Below are 17,655 nucleotides of genomic sequence, written 5' to 3' on the forward strand. Positions count from 1 at the left end.
ATTAAAGATATTGATATGTTCTCATTATATTTGTCATCAGGGTTACATGGTGATTGATATTTTAAGTCAAAAGTCACTGAAATATTAAAAAAGAAGAAGTCCCCACTTTGACAGTCTTTAACCCCTGTCCCCGTTTGACACCCTTCACACACACACACACACACACACACACACACACACACACACACACACACACACACACAGACAGACAGAGAGAGAGAAAGAGAGTCATAAATCTGCTTCAGAGATTTTTTTAAAAAAATAATACTTTGATTTTGTATTATATTTCAAAGGAATTTAAAATGAAACATTATTCTGAATAGTATTTTAAATATAAAATATGCTGTTTACTCGTATATCGTGTAACCAAACAAAATTTTAAGATGCTTAAATATGCTTTAAAACCTACCTCGTTTTCTATTAATTTCTCCCTATTTGCGATCAGGACGTGTGTGAGGTTGTAAATATCGACATAAGTATCGCCATTCCTAATAAGTTGTATGAGATAATCCATGGCAACGAAGATACCTGATTTTCCAGTTCCATTCCTGATTTAAAATACCAGGGGTATATTCATTAATTAGATTACAATAAAGTTAACTTTCATAAATACATTCAGTGAGACAGAAATAGTATAATTTAGTTATTCAACTCAAAAGTAAAACAAAATGAGAACGTACAGACAGTGTATGACAAGTGGTCTGCTATCATTACCCTCCTCAGAATTGGAATGCACAAGATTAATGAGATTTAAAAGATCTGAACACTCATCTTTCGTGAAGTTGGAGAGAAATGAAGACTGAAAGTGATTTACTGTGTGGTTCTTGGACCCCTGAAGTGAAATTTAACTCTATGTAGTTACATATATTTACATCCACTGAATATTTTCTCCTTTATTTCTTAAGAAACCCCATTGCGTTCATCACTGCATAAACTACAGTAGGCATGTCGCCTGTACAGATTTCTTAATCAGTATTTGTTCCATCAATGAAACGTATAAAGACGTTCTCATCATTAATACAGTAATTAATCTTTTTAATCCTACCTTAATTGATTATTTAAACAGATATAAATATAAACAATAAAATGTCTTTCTTTGTTTGTTATTACTGGGATGAACGGTCGCAGCTATTGCAGAAAAAAAAATACATAACCCGCTTACGCGGGTTATGTATTTTTTCTGCAACAGCTGCTTCCGTTCATTCAAGTAATAACAAACAAAGAAAGCATTTTATTGTTTAAATAAACTCAAATCAATACAATATATGAACTTGAAATTAGGTGTTGACATATTTTCCACTACAGTTTATAACACTGAGAACGGATTCCTCTTACCTGCACAATCTTTAAACATCGGAATGTACACCTGTGAACAGTTAAGGTTGACAGCGTTTGCACCTTGATTTTACCAAAAGTTCTTGTCATACCAGTTCTTGTTGGAAAGTATACTTCCTACATTTCAAATAAAAAGGAAGAACATTGTAAATGTATTTCATTTGGCGTGTATGATATTTGGCGGAAACTGATTTTTTTACAAGTTAGCGTAGGTTTGATTAACTCTTTCTGAATATGCTTCATATGAATATATGAAACAATTATACAAAAAAAAAATCGCAATGTGCTTAGTTAAGCGGGTGATGCTTTCCGCGAAAGGCGCTAAATAGAATACATAGCCTTTACAGTATAAGATTAATTATTTCATAAAAGTAAGTGGTTTGATTCTGTGAAGATTCACTCAAAGTAATTTTATTGATGTACATGTATATGCCAAGTAAGATATTTGCCAATTGCAAATTGCTATTTGCTATTTGCAAGTTCATAAGCATGCAAATTATTAACTAGAACTGTCCAATAGGGACAAATACCTCCCGCTGGGTTTTTCAGAGAAGGTGCCAATTCAAAAATACTTTATGGATCTAGAGGTGTTCACAATTTACTAACAAAAAATTTGCAGTGAAATATAATTGCTCATCATGTTTCTTAATGAATGAAACAAAGGTGCAACCAAATGAAACATCAATAATAATACATTGTAATTCCATTGTAACATTTTTTTTTTATTTTTTCATTTTATTTTTTTTTATTTCTGCATTAAAAAAATATATTGCAATTATGTGTTATGTCACTCTGCAAACTGATTGTTGAAAAAAAAACATAATACAAAATCAAATTAATCTTGATATATCAATTTGAAATGTATTTTGAAAATAAAGAGCAGGTCATCCAGTAATGAAGTGCTTTGACAGACAATAAATTACAATTCAGAGAATAAGAGAAGAGAGATCTTTAATTCTTGTGCCTTAATTATTCCCTGGAGATTAGATAACACACACGCTTGATAAGATATATGCCTTAACAACTTCATACACCAAACTCATTAATTTATCTTTAACTGGATGCATGTCCAGTCATTATTCCCAAGAGACAAATGAAAATACATTATCTTCTGTGCAATGTAAAAACTATTTTCAACACTTGATGATGTTTCTTTTTTTAAGTTTTTATGAGTAGTTTTAAGTTGTAGTATTTTTGAACAGATATTCTAGATTCTATATCTCAAACCTTATACATGACCCCAAAATGAACAAGTCAATTAAAATAAAAAATAAAACCTGTAAAATGCAAAAAAAATTAACAAAAAGAGTTGAAAATTCCAGGTGCACACCTTCATATGGTGAATAATAAGTGTACAAATTTTCAGATTAATCCTTGCAATAGTTTCTGAGAAACGGTCCAGACAAAACCACAAAATAAAATTGAAAAAACACATGTAAAATTCAAAATAATAATCAAATCAAAATGAAAATATCAGGTGCACAACTTCATATGGTGAATAATAAGTGTACAAATTTTCAGGCAAATCCTTCCAATAGTTTCTGAGTAATGGTCCGGACAAAATCTCGTCTACAGACAGGCGGACAGACGGACAGACGGACATGGTGATTCCAATATAACCCCCCCCCCCTAAACTTCGTTTGCGGGGGGTATAATTATATGTGTGAAAAATTGTATGTTTTTTCTTTTGTTTTTCTTCGAGTTATCTTTTCTTCATGAAAACATACTAATCTTTATAATACTTTTAGAAAAAAGAACAAGCATTATTAATATAACTATAAATAAAACATTTTCCAACACTGAATTAAAATCCCCACAAACCAATATTTTTTCCCCAAACCTCTAAAATTTGACCCCACAATACATGTAATATGTGATTTTACAGTAGTCAGAGAGAAAAAATACCTTCTCACTGCTGGAAACAAGACTAATAATCGATGCTACTCTTTGCTTCCAAACCATTCCCCAAAAGTCATTTTGAGTCGAAATTAGCGGATATTGTGTCACAATGTAATAAGGGTAGTGACTATGTAGACCCTGACAAATAAAAAATAACATAGACATATATTATAATCATGATTGACCTACAGTTAAAAGCATCACTGTTTTACAAGTTATTTACCTCTATAACACTCGCGTTGATGTAGTCGTTCACACTGGTTGTACCGGATTCCCTCAATCCGTTGTAGTCGTCTAAAAAATATAAAGCGTAACGTACAGAGCATAATTTACATGTAACTTTATAAGAAAGCGAACTGTTTTATTTTCATTTTTATCAACGGCATGTCCATTATATCATCAGTGTTGTTCAAAGGACTGGCCTTTTTTGGTAAAAATAAAGAGAAAAGTAATATGAGGAATATATAGATGTCCTTTTCGAGAAGTAAATTTAAAAAAAAAACATTTTTTTTTATTATTAGAAATTAGAAAAAGTGACATTACATGGCAAGACGTCTCTGCTTCTGTTTTTATGTCTGTTCTGTGATGCTGCTCCTATGTCTGTAGGTCTCTGCTCGCAGGATCTCAGTATTCTCTGAACAGAATAAAAATACCGTGTTAGAGCTTCATAAAAATGTATTTCTAAAAAAAGGAAAAAATGATTTACCCTAAATTCTTCTTCTGGCCAACTAACATCATCACACAAACTCTCATAGGTGTCTCCAAATGTACTCAAAAGTATCCTATAAACAAATCAAAATAAACAAAGTCAAACTTACTGGTTATAAATTGACGCTAAATATTATATGTAAAAAGAAAGAATTGCAATTTAGATATATTACCTGTGGGTACTATCTGCTGCTTGGTTTATAGAAATTACAGAACCTCGATGCGAACTCTTGTCGTCTGTATTATATCTAAAAAAAAAAACAGCATAATTTTGTCAGTTAAATTCAGTAGCAATTCTAAACCGCGCCAAACACAGAACTCTGTAGTAAATCAAAAATCTATTTTTGAGTATGATTTATTTTTATGACAATATGATCCTACAAATTTTAAAAATTATCATTGAATTATGACATTTAAAAGTAATTTGGTAGAAAACATGTTTCAATGACAAGAAAAATTGAATATTCTGGAACAAAATCCATATACTGCGACGTTGGTTTTTATGCACTTCATTTCAATTATTGTTAGGCACTTCATTTCAATTATTGTTAGAAAAATTAAAATAAAAAATTCATACCCTTTAAAAGCACTGATTAAGAAATCAATTCCCACTAAGACAAGACAATTAATGTTTGTTTTTAAATTCTAAAAATTAGTAAATTACCTAAGTCATATAAATGAAAATTTTCAGAAAGAAAATTAATGAAATTACAAAAATTATATACAAATAAACGTATTTTTAAATGCCTTACGCATACAATGGGTTGGATGCTGACATTAGCTCCGAATACGTAAACGTGGCATCATTTCCCGTTCCCCATCTGTAAAAACAATTTTTTTTATGTTTATGTTTGCAAGTCTAAAGTTCTCTTTTATGAGGTTATCTCTTACCTTTATAAACCATTCTACATAAAGTATAATAATGTGCTTTTCAACCAACCCCTGCAGCAAAGATTAATCTACACTTGCAATTTTATACAACAGATTTGTTCGAAAGTTGATACCCAAAATCTTTTGAAAATAGAATATATACGTGTATTAACGATCACTGATGAAAATATCACTGTGTTTACCTTAGCCAAAGATACAGTATTTTTGTTAAGTAACTTAGGTCTCAGGATTCAATATATTTCTTGCTTAACATAGGAAATATACATTAAAGAATGCAAAAGAGATATATTAAGTTATTCAAAAGTATTAATTACAGAATGTATCCCTTTCTTCTAGCGAATATAACGATGACAGCAATAAGTATTATTATCAGTATGACGATGAGAAGCAGGACAGGGATCAACCACTGTTGTTGTTGTTCTTCTGTTGATTTTGCTGAAAATAGATTGAATACAGATATGTTATGTAAAATTGGACGCCATCTGTCTACTAGGTGGTTTCTTTAACTACTCAACACCTACATGATTCATTTTCTGCTTCTTTCACTCTGAGATAAAAGTCTACCAAGATGGGGCTTCTTAAATTTCACTTGCGGTTATTGAAACTCAGTTTTCAATACATTTTGCTTACGGAATGAAAATCTTAATTCTTACTTATGATCAAAAACGTTGATATAAAAATATATATACATTGTGATACACAGGGAAACAAATATAACTTGGAAATCTTACCTTGTTTGGCAACACATACTTCGTTAACTAAATCAATTTCTGAGTACACAGGACAATTACACACTTGGTTTTCAGGATGGCAGTAAGAGGTTTTGCATTGTTCATTTACATCACATGAAGAGTTCCAAAGTTTTCCTTTCAAAAATAAAAACGTACGACTTAACAATTTTGCAAGATTTTCAATCTTAAAAAATGAAAAAAACGAAGAACAAAATCAGCAGCAATTAATTCTAAATAACATGCTATTTTCTTAATAGGAATAATCAAAAAGGTCTCTAATTTCATTGTAAGTAAAATTTTATTTATTGCTTGCAGGGTTTACAATTTGCTATTATTCTTTTTCCCTTTCTTGTTTGAAGAAGGTAACGGAATCAGCCGAGGTGAACCGAAAGCTCTCGGCCAGTACCCGGAGTTCCTCGGATGACTCGTAACTCGCACTTAACGTTTGAATGGAACGTAGCGGAGTCAGCCGAGGATTGCCGATTGCTCGGCCAGTCAAAGTTTACGGAGATGACCGAGCGACAACCGCGGTAGGGCAAATGCCAGTAAAAAGCTCATTTAGAAATACAAAATCAAGAGAAAAATGATAAGGCCTGATAGGTAGATCAGTTTTGTGTAAGATTGTTGCTAAAGACGGTAAGCTTTTTAAAAAAGCTCTACTTGTAAATCTCAAATAATTGAAATCTTGAAGTGTTTGTCCATACGTGGTCAACTTTTCCTTTGTTAACTTTCAGGTACATCTATATAGTCTTGAACTTTCCTTGACAATCTTGAATGGATTAGTCTAACATGAATCTATATAAATCTTTTTATCGGGGTCAGTTTTACCGTTCGCGGTAGCCTAGTGGTAGAGCGTTCGATTCGTGATCGGGAGGCCCGGGTTCGATTCTCTTACCCGGTGCTGCGTCAAACCTAAGACGTAAAAATAGGTAGTGACTGTTCCTTCGCCAAGCGCTCGGAATCAGAAGTGAAAGTCACGGGTCTTTCGGATATGACCTTAAAAACGTAGGTTCCGTGTGACGGTAGGCGCTGGCACGATAAAGAACCCTCACTGCTCAATGGCCCTGAGTGCCGAGTATAGGTCTAAATTTGAAGCCCTTCACCGGCAAACGGTGACGTCTCCATATGAGTGAAAAATTTTCGAGAGGGACGTTAAACAATATTTTCAATCAATCAATCAATCAATCGGGGTCTGTTTTAGAATTTTCAAATAAAATTAAAGATAATGTCACTAGCATCTAATCTTGTTTTATCCTCACTTTTTTTCTTGGTCTATGCAGTTAATAAGTCGATCAATATACATATACTTTGTAGATTACTCTGAATGAACTATCAATCTTACAAAAAATCATGCAATTTATTTGGAACTCCTTGTATTTTTTTCTTAGGGCATACAAGACTTACGTTCCAAGCAAGTGGCTGTATCAAACATGTAATAATCTCTATGACATGTACATTTGTTATTGACACAGGAGGCATTGTTCGCTACACACTGAACAGAATGACTACAGCGTTCCCCAAGTACGTGTGCTGAAAGAACAAAGAGAACAAAGTAAACATGGATAATTAGGATAAATTATTTCTTTAAAAAGTTTTACAGTATTTACAGTAAAATTCATAATTTCTAAAGTTTAAGCAAAGGGCAATTATCTGGTTGAAGAATATAAACCTGCAGAAGCCACGTAAAGAACTGTACAAAACATAGATCAATTTCAGCTGAAATTAGGAATAAACTCACGATCTTCCACACTCTTCTCTGATTCGTAGATGACCTGGAAATCGTGATTTGACGTGTTTCTAGACGTTTTATAAATAATAAATAAACTATCCCCAGTAGAAGTGACAGTAAATCGGAGTCGATTGTTACAATATCGCCCGATAAAAGGTGACTCCGGCCCTGGACCATTGAATACCTAAAATTGGAAACTTGATTCTAATTGCGGTTTACATATTAGGTAAATACGTCATTATAATTTGAAATCCTTTAAAAATTGAAGGGAAGAATTCGTAAGAATGTCAATGCATCCATACCTCAAGATATGTGTCGTCGCATGGAATCTGAGTTACTGGTGAATACCGTTTTCTTCGAAACTGATCATTTGGATTCATTGAGAAAGAAATTAATGTTGCATTGATAGTTTTAGAATTAAAAGGCTTCAATAAAAAGAAGCACATTGTATTTGCTGGAACTTGAAGAGGTGGCTCCACTAGTCCAAACGGATTTGTATAAACCCCTCCACAGACTGGAATATTAAATAAGAAAAATATCTGGCATAACCACAAAACAATCAAGGTTATTGTTAAGCACGACACAGGTGTACATGGCCCAATAACATAAGTTATGTCTAGATTATAACAAAATCGTCATAAATTATATCTGTTTACACTTAAATCAACTTTATTATCAAAAGAGATGGTGATGTACCTATCACTTTCTAAAATCCATCAATAGCTATAGGTTAGGTCGAGAAAAATAATCTAATTTCTGGAAAACGAACTGTCAACCGACAAATACTACTGCATTTCTATGTAAGAAGCATAGACAATTTTCATAATTGTCAAACGGGCTTTCATGCAAAATAATTTTTTAAAGGTGTTCATTCATAAAGACCAACATTTTTGTATTTGTATATTTTATTCAAAATACTCACCGCCACAGGATAAGTGCATCGCCTCCTTCTCAGTGTCACAGGGCTCAATAGAGACATTACATTTTGTAAGCTCAAATCCTTTACTCTTTTGATCACATACAAACGACTTGTATGTGACCCCATTTGGCGATTTGTAGCCTCCTTCCTGAGCAAGATGAACGCCATGTCTATGGTTAGATATGAATCAAACATATTATTTTGAAAGAAATTTCTTCATAAGATAAAATACAATTGTTAGAATTCCAAAACTTAGCATGCATTCCATTTATAAGAAGTGATGCGTAGTCAGCAAGGTAAGTACATGTATTTCAAATTAAGAAAATTGATACGTAAATTTCCTATGCAACTCACATTTCGTCATTGAAAAGAGTATTGCAAGCTAGCATAGCTGTAAACAGATCGAAAGACTGACATAATGCACCCCAGACATTGTCTCGCCACATCAGTACGATTCCGTCCATTGGTGTAGACCCATTTGTAATGACCAGCGGCGATTCTAAAACATACAACGTAAGTACATGTATTTCTACCAATCTTAATATTTGTTTTTCTTTGAACATTGCACAAGAAATAATTTACGGATCAGCACGTTTATGTATTATTCTTCTGATAATATTGACATTAGTTATTATTATTGCCTTTGACCTGTCTCTGTAAAAGAGGCTTTTTCAATGTTCTCTTGCAAAATTATTTTGTTTCAAAGACACTCTAAATTAACTCAAAACGCTTGAACGGAAAAAAGAACAATATTTATGTAATTTTCTTTAGATAGAATAGTCTTTAAAACTATGTAGAAATTTCCATAGGTAAAAATGCATTCCATTATAATAAACTTATATTCCATTTTGAATAAATACCCGAGCAAATGGCACCATCCCCAACAGTACCCCTATTACAAACACATGAGTACGATCCATTCGTATTTGTGCATGTTTGCAGAGAACTTTTGCATTGATATTTGCATTCATCAATATCTGTAAATAAAAAAAAAGTATTATGTTCTGTTAAACAGCCAAGTGTGAAAAACACAACGGTTCAACTTAACATGTATTATAAAGGTAATAATGTTTTTTAATTCAAAACGCATAGCACCTTTTGATACACGGGAGAGAGAGGTAGCAACTTTAACTCAATAAATTCTAGAGAGGAACGTTACCAACAAATACTAAAATAAACAAAATACCTCTACAGCCCAATCCAGCTCTTGTATATCCAATCTCACATGAACAAGTGCCACCCATGCAGATCTCCCCCTGTTTGAGACACGCTTCGTTCTCTGATTTTGTACAGTCACATTTTTCACCCCGCCAGTTTGCCTTACAAGTGCAATGATCTTGGTGGTCAAATGAAAGAGTATTTGTACGGTTACATTTCGACATCTTTTCACAATCTGAGCCATAGTACCACTGTGAACAAGCACCTGTAGAGAATAAAATTAATCTAAAAACAAAGTGCAGATCAAAAATCTGTTTTACATTAGATTATAACATGCTCATAATTTCAATTCTGGACTACATTTGTTAGAATAATATTAAGAGACAGTAAAATCTGTTCCGGGGTGTTTAAGTAAATATTGAAGTGTATTTTATCATCCTAAATACTAGAATGCATTCAAAATTTGACATAGAATTTTTTTTTTATCTATACTTATTTAAGATTTTCTTAAATTAAGGTCCAAGATTGGATTTCACAGATGTAAACAACCCTCAGAAAGAACTTAAGACAAAACGATTAAGGAAAAAAAGAGCTATTCTCAATCAAAGAAAGAAAAAGAAAATAATACGTTATGATTCGGCTTTTAATGTTCCAAATGCATGAAGAAAATTATAAAGGTGAATTTGAATAACGTGTTTAGTGAATAGCGGTTCAATAGCAATTGCAAAAATAATGGAATCAGTATCAAATTGCATGAAGTATTCTAAGCTTACGCTATCATGAATGCAAAGACAAAAAAGTTAGAACTATATAGAGTATTCACAAGTTCATTTTATTTATTTTGTCAATCAATTGATATGTAAGTCTAAATAAGATTTAATTTATTAATTTATAAAAATTACATCTACTTTATGATATCAAAATCCGCGAACACATAATGAAAACAAATTTACCACATCTCTTTGCCGTTATGATTATGTCGTCTATAAGCACAGGCAACCTATTGTAGACGTTCACAATAAAATGAATCTACAAAAAATGTAAACATTCTTTTAATGACGTAATTTTCAATTTTTTAAGCAAATATCAAAAAACTGTTTTAACCTCAAGCTTATTGACATGCAAACGCACCTTGATCTCTGAAGATGCCTTTATGGAGATGCGGGCAGTTGACCAATCCCTTTCTCGAAAGAGTCTATTACTTATCAAATGCCCATTTCTTATCACCTGAATTCGCAGACTTTGTTTCGTTGGATCGCGTGTGAAATATTTGACTTGAAGACAACTATCAGTTTCTACAAAAGTATTTAAAAAGAGTCACATTTTTTCATCTATAACTTTCAGAAAGGTTTAAATTGAATATTTATATGCTCATTTCAGGCAACACTTACTTAACGATATATTCTTGAGAGAGAATGAAAACATTGTGCTTTCCGGAGACAGTCTTGTTTGCAAGAAGCGGTTGTTTGTCAGATGATAGTTATCACTAATCGAGTGTGTTCTGTCCTGCAACAAAGATCTCAGTGATCTTAATTACTCATAAATACTGGATATTTTGTAAATTAATTTTTTTGAATGGGAAAATAACTTTAATTTCAATATGACTTTACGTTTTTCAATTCCAAATACTTCTGATTTATGTTTAGATATGATAAGCAATATGATGAAATCTCACCTCTTGGATCTCCCACTGCAATGGAGGCAATACAATTTTGCATTGTTTGAGACTGTCTGGCATATCAAATGCACAGAAAAATGTGATGTCATTGATACCTGCAACAATTACATAATATCTTAATTAAAATAAGTTTGTTTTTCGAAGGTTGTTTGACCTGAATGGTTATATTGGCAATATAGTGGAAATCCATAGCTACTTAGTTTAAAATTTTAATATTTATTAATGAACATTTCGACAATAATATAAAAAAAACGATTTTTGAATCATACCGGAGCACGTAACACCGGTGTCATATACGCCATCTTTGCATAAACATACATCTCCATGGCAATAAGAGTATGCAGGATGACAGTTGTCTCCTGACTTCCGGCAATTACATGTTTTGCCGCTCCATCCTGACTGGCAAATACAGCTTCCAGTCTGACTATTACACCCTTCAGAAGTTCCTCTTATGCAATCACATGATTTTTCACAAGTTAATCCATATTTCCATTGATCACAATCTAAAAGAGCAATGATTATATGAATATATTTCTAAATCAAATTTATTTCATTTTCAGAGGATAGCAGTTCTTGTCCCTTACCACAATGCCCTTGAAAGATTTTGAAGTCATCAAGTGCAATATCTGACTGATATCCATCGCCTCTGATACCAGTTATCTTAATCTAAAAAGAAGAAAGACATATCCATGACGTTCTCTTAAAAGCGTCTTTGTCCTCAAAAAGCACATATTTTCATGGGACTATATTAATATGTATGAAATATATACAAGAAAGCTAATGAATCGAAATTTGTTGGATAATTTTCAAAATACAAAATAATTACTCCATTTCAAATAAATAAAATCGCTGATCCAAAAACAAAGATTTTAAATTGGTAAAAAAATTTGATCATTTTAATCTAAAACGTAGTGTTAGCATACCAATGAAGAGGTGGGTGGGAGAGAAAAAAAGCCTTTGTCCCATCTGGAACCAAAATGTCCTGACTTTGTCCATTTAGTAATTTCGGATCCATATGTGTCCTGTGCGGTTATATTCAAGTCACCCATATCACCCCCTCTCATGTGATAATAAAACTGGAAACAGGCATGTGTAGCTTGAAGAATAAAAAAATAAATTTAAAAAAGTATTTCGCATAACATATATTAAATGTTATAAATAAATTTAGGCCATTTATTAAAAAAAACTGTTGACTCAATTTCATAAAAAAGTCATATATCATTTTTGCTTGATACTACTGTTTTACTTAAAGTAATATACGCCATGTGAATGCCGATTTTTGCGTGAAACAAAATGATTAAATGATTTGATACACATGAAGTGTAATGAAAAAATAATATTTCCACAAATTTTAACTATAAAACTCGTTGTAATAAGAGAAAAATAAAACAATATCTGCAATAAAGAAATCAGTCTTTTCATGAATATTGATGAAGGAAGTGCGAAAACAGTATGCCTAAATATAGACACGCATGGTCACGGGAAACTATAGACAACGAAGCATGTTGCATTTTGACAACGATTATTTTAACAAAAGGTAAATATGCGTCATAACAGACTGGATGGTTGATACTGATTACATTAAAAGATAAGTAATATGAAGAGTAAGACGCCATCCATGTCAAAAGTCTGTTGTATCTCAAACGGCTTACCTCGTTATCTTGACGCCATGTTTGTTTATCAATCTAAAAGTAGCGACACCGTCACGTGGTGGATTTATTTAAAAATAGCAATTTCTCTCCTAGCAGAATAATTGATAATTATAATTTCGTTTCTTTATAACGCATTTTATTTTAATGGTGTAATTTTCAGTTTTTTCGTAACTTTTATTGGTAAACAAAATATATAAATTTCTTTTTTTCGTTTTTTATACTGGCGCACGTTATGGCGTATATTACTTTAACAAATTTTTATCTGAGAAAGATGAAATACGGAAGATGTACAATCATTTTTGTCCTTTCATACAGTATACCCTTGGTTAGGGAAAATGATTGGGCTCATTCTTTGGAGGAGATTTTTATTTTGAAATTTTGAATGAGGGTGTGGTCCTTTATTTGATTAAAGTTGAATCCCCTTTACCCAAAAATAAATTGTGCTAAGTTTGGTTGAAATCGGCCTAGTTATTTTTGAGAAGAAGATGAAAATGTGAGTTTTGCAACGAAAACAACGAAATTCAACGTATAATGAAGTTATAAATTTCTTCGTCGTAAAAAATACAAAATCTATATGAGTTACACAGCAAATTCCAAGAAAATATACAAATATACAGGTATATATGTTTTAAAGAGCATTCAGCAAATGACAAATGAAAGAAAACATACTAAGATGACACAACCACCCACCCCCCCCCCCCCACACACACACACACACACACATTAAATTAGATACGGATATTTTCATTACTCCTTTATCGCCAGTGGATTGGCTGGTGGCCTCTGTATAAACGTAGTATCTTCCCTCTTTCGCCGAGTATGGACCTGTATCGTCACTGGGTGTTCCACTCTATCAAATAAAATTTCATTAATTCTAAAATTCAGCGATATTTCTACAATCTCACGGAGGATTCAGTATAAATACTTACGCTATCTTTTCTCCATTTCATGACGCCATAATTTTTAATTGAACATGTTTCAAAATCTGTTTCAAACGAACAGGAATACAAAACGTCTGTGACATCTGTAAAAGATGTTCATCGATTAAGTCAGGATCATTTTCCTATTGAGATGCCAATATGCCATTGGCTGAAACTAATGGACAGTTTTCTCAACCTTTCTCTTTAGACATACGCAATCTTATTTATTATACAAGTTCTTTTGTAAAAGGTGGATTCATATTATTACGAAGATAGCAATACCGGTATGCTTAAAGGTAGCAATTTCTCTCCTAGCAGAATAATAAATAATTATAATTTGGTATCTTTATAACGCATTTTATTTTAATGGTGTAATTTACAAAAAAACAACTGAGAAAGATGAAATACGAAGACAAAACCAGTAGTTTTATAGATTAAATGCAATATCACCGAGTCCATCTCTGATTTATCGATCAACATCCCAAATAGATATAAATTTCAAAAATTTCAAGAAGGCACAATACTTAATAAGATCAAGTATATAAATGATTGAAATACTTGAAATTTAGAAGTTTCGAAATATCTTTCGGTTATGTTATGTTATATAGTTTATTCATTTTCCTGAGTAAAATGACCAGAAACACATGAGAAAAAATAAATAAAAAATATGCTTTATGTGCAATTTGTTACTATATTTAAACAATAAAATGCTTTCTTTATTTGTTATTACTGGAATGAACGGAAGCAGCTGTTGCAGAAAAAATACATAACCCGCGTAAGCGGGTTTTTTTTCTGCAATAGCTGCGACTGTTCATTCCGGTAATAACAACAAAGAAAGACATTTTTTTGTTTATATGTATGTCTGTTTAAATAATCAATTAAAGTAGGATTAAAAAGATTAATTATTGTATTAATGATGCGATCGTCTTTATACGTTTCATTGACGGAACGGCCACTGATCAAGAAATCTGTACAGGTGATATGCCTAATGTAAGTTTATGCAGGGATGAACGCAATGGGTTTTCTTAAGAAATAAAGGAGAAAATATTCAGTGGATGTAAACGTAGTGGTACAAGGTGTTAAAATTATTTAATACCTGAACAGTTGGATGGTTTAGTGAAAACACCGTCCACACATAGGCATTTGTACTCATCGCAGTACGAATTTTCACCACATTTTATTTCTCGTCCGCACGTGCAACGTACACCTGACCATCCACTCTTGCACACGCATTCCCCCGTGTCTTTGTCACATGACAAGGAGTTACTACGGTCACAAACGCAATCATCTTCACAATCTTTTCCATAAGTGAACGAGGGACAATCTTTAAAGAAAAAGCGAAGATTCATAAAATCTTGATTTTCTCATCTCTTTCTCTCTCTTAAAAGCAAAGAACAAATATTGTATAACTGATAAAACATTTTCAATTTCTTTTAAATAGTATGCGAGAAAAACCATTAATTGCTGCATTCATTGTGGCACGTTTTACAAAACAAGTTGCAAATAAAACTTTCCTCAGATAAGGTCTTAAGTTCTATTTGTTAAAGAAAGTCCCAATCCAATGTTTTCAACGAAAAAGAAAGAAATTACCATTTGAGCAAGATATACCGGCGTCTTCATAATGCCCACAAGTACCGGGATTTTTTGTACCAGAACACGACTGAATAGCAGGCTCATCTCCTTTGCACCCTAGATTGCTTAAAAGAATCGGCCCCGATCCCGATCCATAATAAGCAGATGTTTTTGCTTGAACAGATCTCCTAAAAACAAATAACAAGATGGCTTAATTTGCTTATTTGCTGTTGACTTCAATTCCTAAAAAAATGTTATTAGGTTTGAACACCTTATTACTCTTATATTTTTGCTTTTTTTCTTGCAAAAAATGTATAATGCTTCTCCGACAGAAAACACAGCATCACAAGTTGTTTTAAGTGTACCATATATACTGTTGTAACACCTCTTAATACAAACTGTAATAGTAATTGACCGAAATCAAAGGAAAGTAGGAAACATTAAATTACTCTGGTTTTATCATCGCTCACCTGAGTGAAAGACGTTTATCTGCAAGAATTATGCATGTAGCTGTTAGAGTAGGGACTTCCTCTTTTTATTCAATTCCTGTAATTGGGCTTGATCTAAGCATAAAATTGCTAAGAATGGCTTTCTTTTCAACCAGTGCTTAATGCCAACCTCATTGTCAATTTAGTCATAAAGAGGTCAGTCTCAGTATTTCTGCAGAATATAACACTGGTACTGTCAACTTTGAAGTGTAATACGCTTTTATTGAACAAAAACATTTCTCCTTTTTTTGGGAGGGGGAGGGGTGTAACATTAGCTATGAAAGTTATAATAACAGAAAATCTGAGTAAGATTTAAACTTTTATTTCTATACAAAATTGAACAGATTTGTTGAAAATTTATCAGAGAATTAGTAGAGAATATAAAAAAATAAGAAGGTTAATAACAATCAACTATCTAAATTTCATATGACTTCAACAGACATATATGCACACAGTATCAAATGTGCAATATTGCAACAATTTTGTGACAGAAATGCAAAACTTTCTGACAATAACATTACATGTTCACATATATGCTTTGTAAACAGTTCAATTGACAGCCAGTCAATGCACCAAATGTCACTAAGTGACACTGGCACATTGGTAGGTGGGAGAGGGGACAAGATGATGTATCTCCCCCAAATAAGTTCTCATGCGTCCCTTATATCAGATTTATAAAGTATATGTACAGTAAACCATTTTATGGTCTGACCAATATGCCTCTATCACATCAGTTTCACAATGAGGGAAGTTTGTAAATATCAAATCAAGTTGTGAACCTGAATCATGAGTTAACTTTTTTACCAATTGTGTGCAATTTAAATTCAACTTCATAAAGTTCAGAAATTCTTTGTGACCTGTAAACAAATCAAATTGAAATCTCCAAGAATTATTAATTTTTTCTCTGTGTCTACAAAAGGTTTTAAGTGCAACATAATTTCATGTTCAAATTCTTTAAAAGAACATGCTGGGAACTTGTATAAAACAACTTTTTGCACTTCTCCAAGGTCTCTGAAATTTATTAAAGCTATGATGAATTCAAGCAAAGTGTTGCTGAATTTTGAGATACATGTCATCAAATGGTCTTGTTCAACGTATAATGCTGTTCCATGATGAGGACGATTGCTGTCACTTCTCTTTTCATGATTATAAAGAGTCAAGTAACCTTCCATCATAAAATTCTGTTCATCATTGATGGTTAATCTTGTTTCTGAAAAACCAGTAACATCTGATGCGACAACATTGGGTTCATTTTTAATTTCATCGAAATGTTTGTGAAGAGATCTTGCATTATTAAACGTAATTTCTAGTTTGTTCTGCTCTGTTTTGTACAATGGATGATAACACAGTTTTAGAGGTGCTTCCTTCCTCATTCTTTCCATTTCTTCTACAACTTTTTCATCAATAGTTAATGCTTGCTCATTGAAATTCAGAATATGCAATTTGTCAACAGATCTAACTCTACTGAGAGCTACATAATGAATGTGTGGGGTTTTCCTTATCCTTGACTGAGACAAATCTACTACAATTTCATCAACAGTGCAGCCCTGAGCCTTATGAATTGTCTTACCAGCAGCTGGTCTTAAAGGAAACTGTATTCTTTGATATGTAGTTGAATTGAAAACAAAAGATCGCTGACAGTCAAATATTGGTGTCCAATCATCCATAACATCATCATGGAAAAGATGTCTGACTGTATTTCTGTCGAGCAATTCTTCCTACTGCAGAATCTAAAAACTTCACCCACACTATACTTGGCCTTGATACACCACGTAATCTCTTTTCAACAAGAAATACAGTACATGATGAACCATTTGTCAAGCCATCAGTAACATCAATATTAACTGTAATGTCATATATCATTCCAATGGCTAGAGTAAGTCTTGTCATGAGATTTGCAGTTTTGCTTACATCATCTTGATTTTGCAATGATCTGAGTAGTCGGTCTTTCACAGACTTGCTGTGGTCTTGGAGG

The 17,655-nt window shown here is 32.5% G+C and overlaps 1 protein-coding gene across 1 annotated transcript in view; it reads right to left on the bottom strand.

The window, feature by feature from the left end:
• LOC134252644 (uncharacterized) overlaps positions 1 to 17,655 on the bottom strand; it is a 62,844-nt gene that overhangs the window by 11,782 nt on the left and 33,407 nt on the right. The window contains exons 13-41 of the mRNA XM_062735132.1: positions 15,211 to 15,380; positions 14,717 to 14,944; positions 13,630 to 13,724; positions 13,421 to 13,550; positions 11,972 to 12,144; positions 11,633 to 11,714; positions 11,318 to 11,551; positions 11,046 to 11,143; positions 10,762 to 10,876; positions 10,502 to 10,665; positions 10,324 to 10,399; positions 9,399 to 9,635; positions 9,073 to 9,189; positions 8,567 to 8,711; positions 8,216 to 8,382; positions 7,596 to 7,807; positions 7,303 to 7,477; positions 6,969 to 7,094; positions 5,565 to 5,699; positions 5,148 to 5,268; positions 4,695 to 4,763; positions 4,116 to 4,190; positions 3,941 to 4,016; positions 3,778 to 3,868; positions 3,458 to 3,528; positions 3,241 to 3,372; positions 1,336 to 1,452; positions 681 to 832; positions 410 to 548 (exon numbers count right to left, since the gene is read on the bottom strand). Coding sequence (XP_062591116.1) covers positions 410 to 548; positions 681 to 832; positions 1,336 to 1,452; positions 3,241 to 3,372; positions 3,458 to 3,528; positions 3,778 to 3,868; positions 3,941 to 4,016; positions 4,116 to 4,190; positions 4,695 to 4,763; positions 5,148 to 5,268; positions 5,565 to 5,699; positions 6,969 to 7,094; positions 7,303 to 7,477; positions 7,596 to 7,807; positions 8,216 to 8,382; positions 8,567 to 8,711; positions 9,073 to 9,189; positions 9,399 to 9,635; positions 10,324 to 10,399; positions 10,502 to 10,665; positions 10,762 to 10,876; positions 11,046 to 11,143; positions 11,318 to 11,551; positions 11,633 to 11,714; positions 11,972 to 12,144; positions 13,421 to 13,550; positions 13,630 to 13,724; positions 14,717 to 14,944; positions 15,211 to 15,380 — 3,922 coding nt within the window. The remainder of the gene's footprint in view (positions 1 to 409; positions 549 to 680; positions 833 to 1,335; positions 1,453 to 3,240; positions 3,373 to 3,457; positions 3,529 to 3,777; positions 3,869 to 3,940; positions 4,017 to 4,115; positions 4,191 to 4,694; positions 4,764 to 5,147; positions 5,269 to 5,564; positions 5,700 to 6,968; positions 7,095 to 7,302; positions 7,478 to 7,595; positions 7,808 to 8,215; positions 8,383 to 8,566; positions 8,712 to 9,072; positions 9,190 to 9,398; positions 9,636 to 10,323; positions 10,400 to 10,501; positions 10,666 to 10,761; positions 10,877 to 11,045; positions 11,144 to 11,317; positions 11,552 to 11,632; positions 11,715 to 11,971; positions 12,145 to 13,420; positions 13,551 to 13,629; positions 13,725 to 14,716; positions 14,945 to 15,210; positions 15,381 to 17,655) is intronic.

The sequence above is a fragment of the Saccostrea cucullata genome, unplaced genomic scaffold (assembly GCF_032062105.1).
Source record: "Saccostrea cucullata isolate Sc308-1 unplaced genomic scaffold, CSIRO_AGI_Scuc_v1 ctg1544, whole genome shotgun sequence".
NCBI lineage: Eukaryota > Metazoa > Mollusca > Bivalvia > Ostreida > Ostreidae > Saccostrea > Saccostrea cuccullata.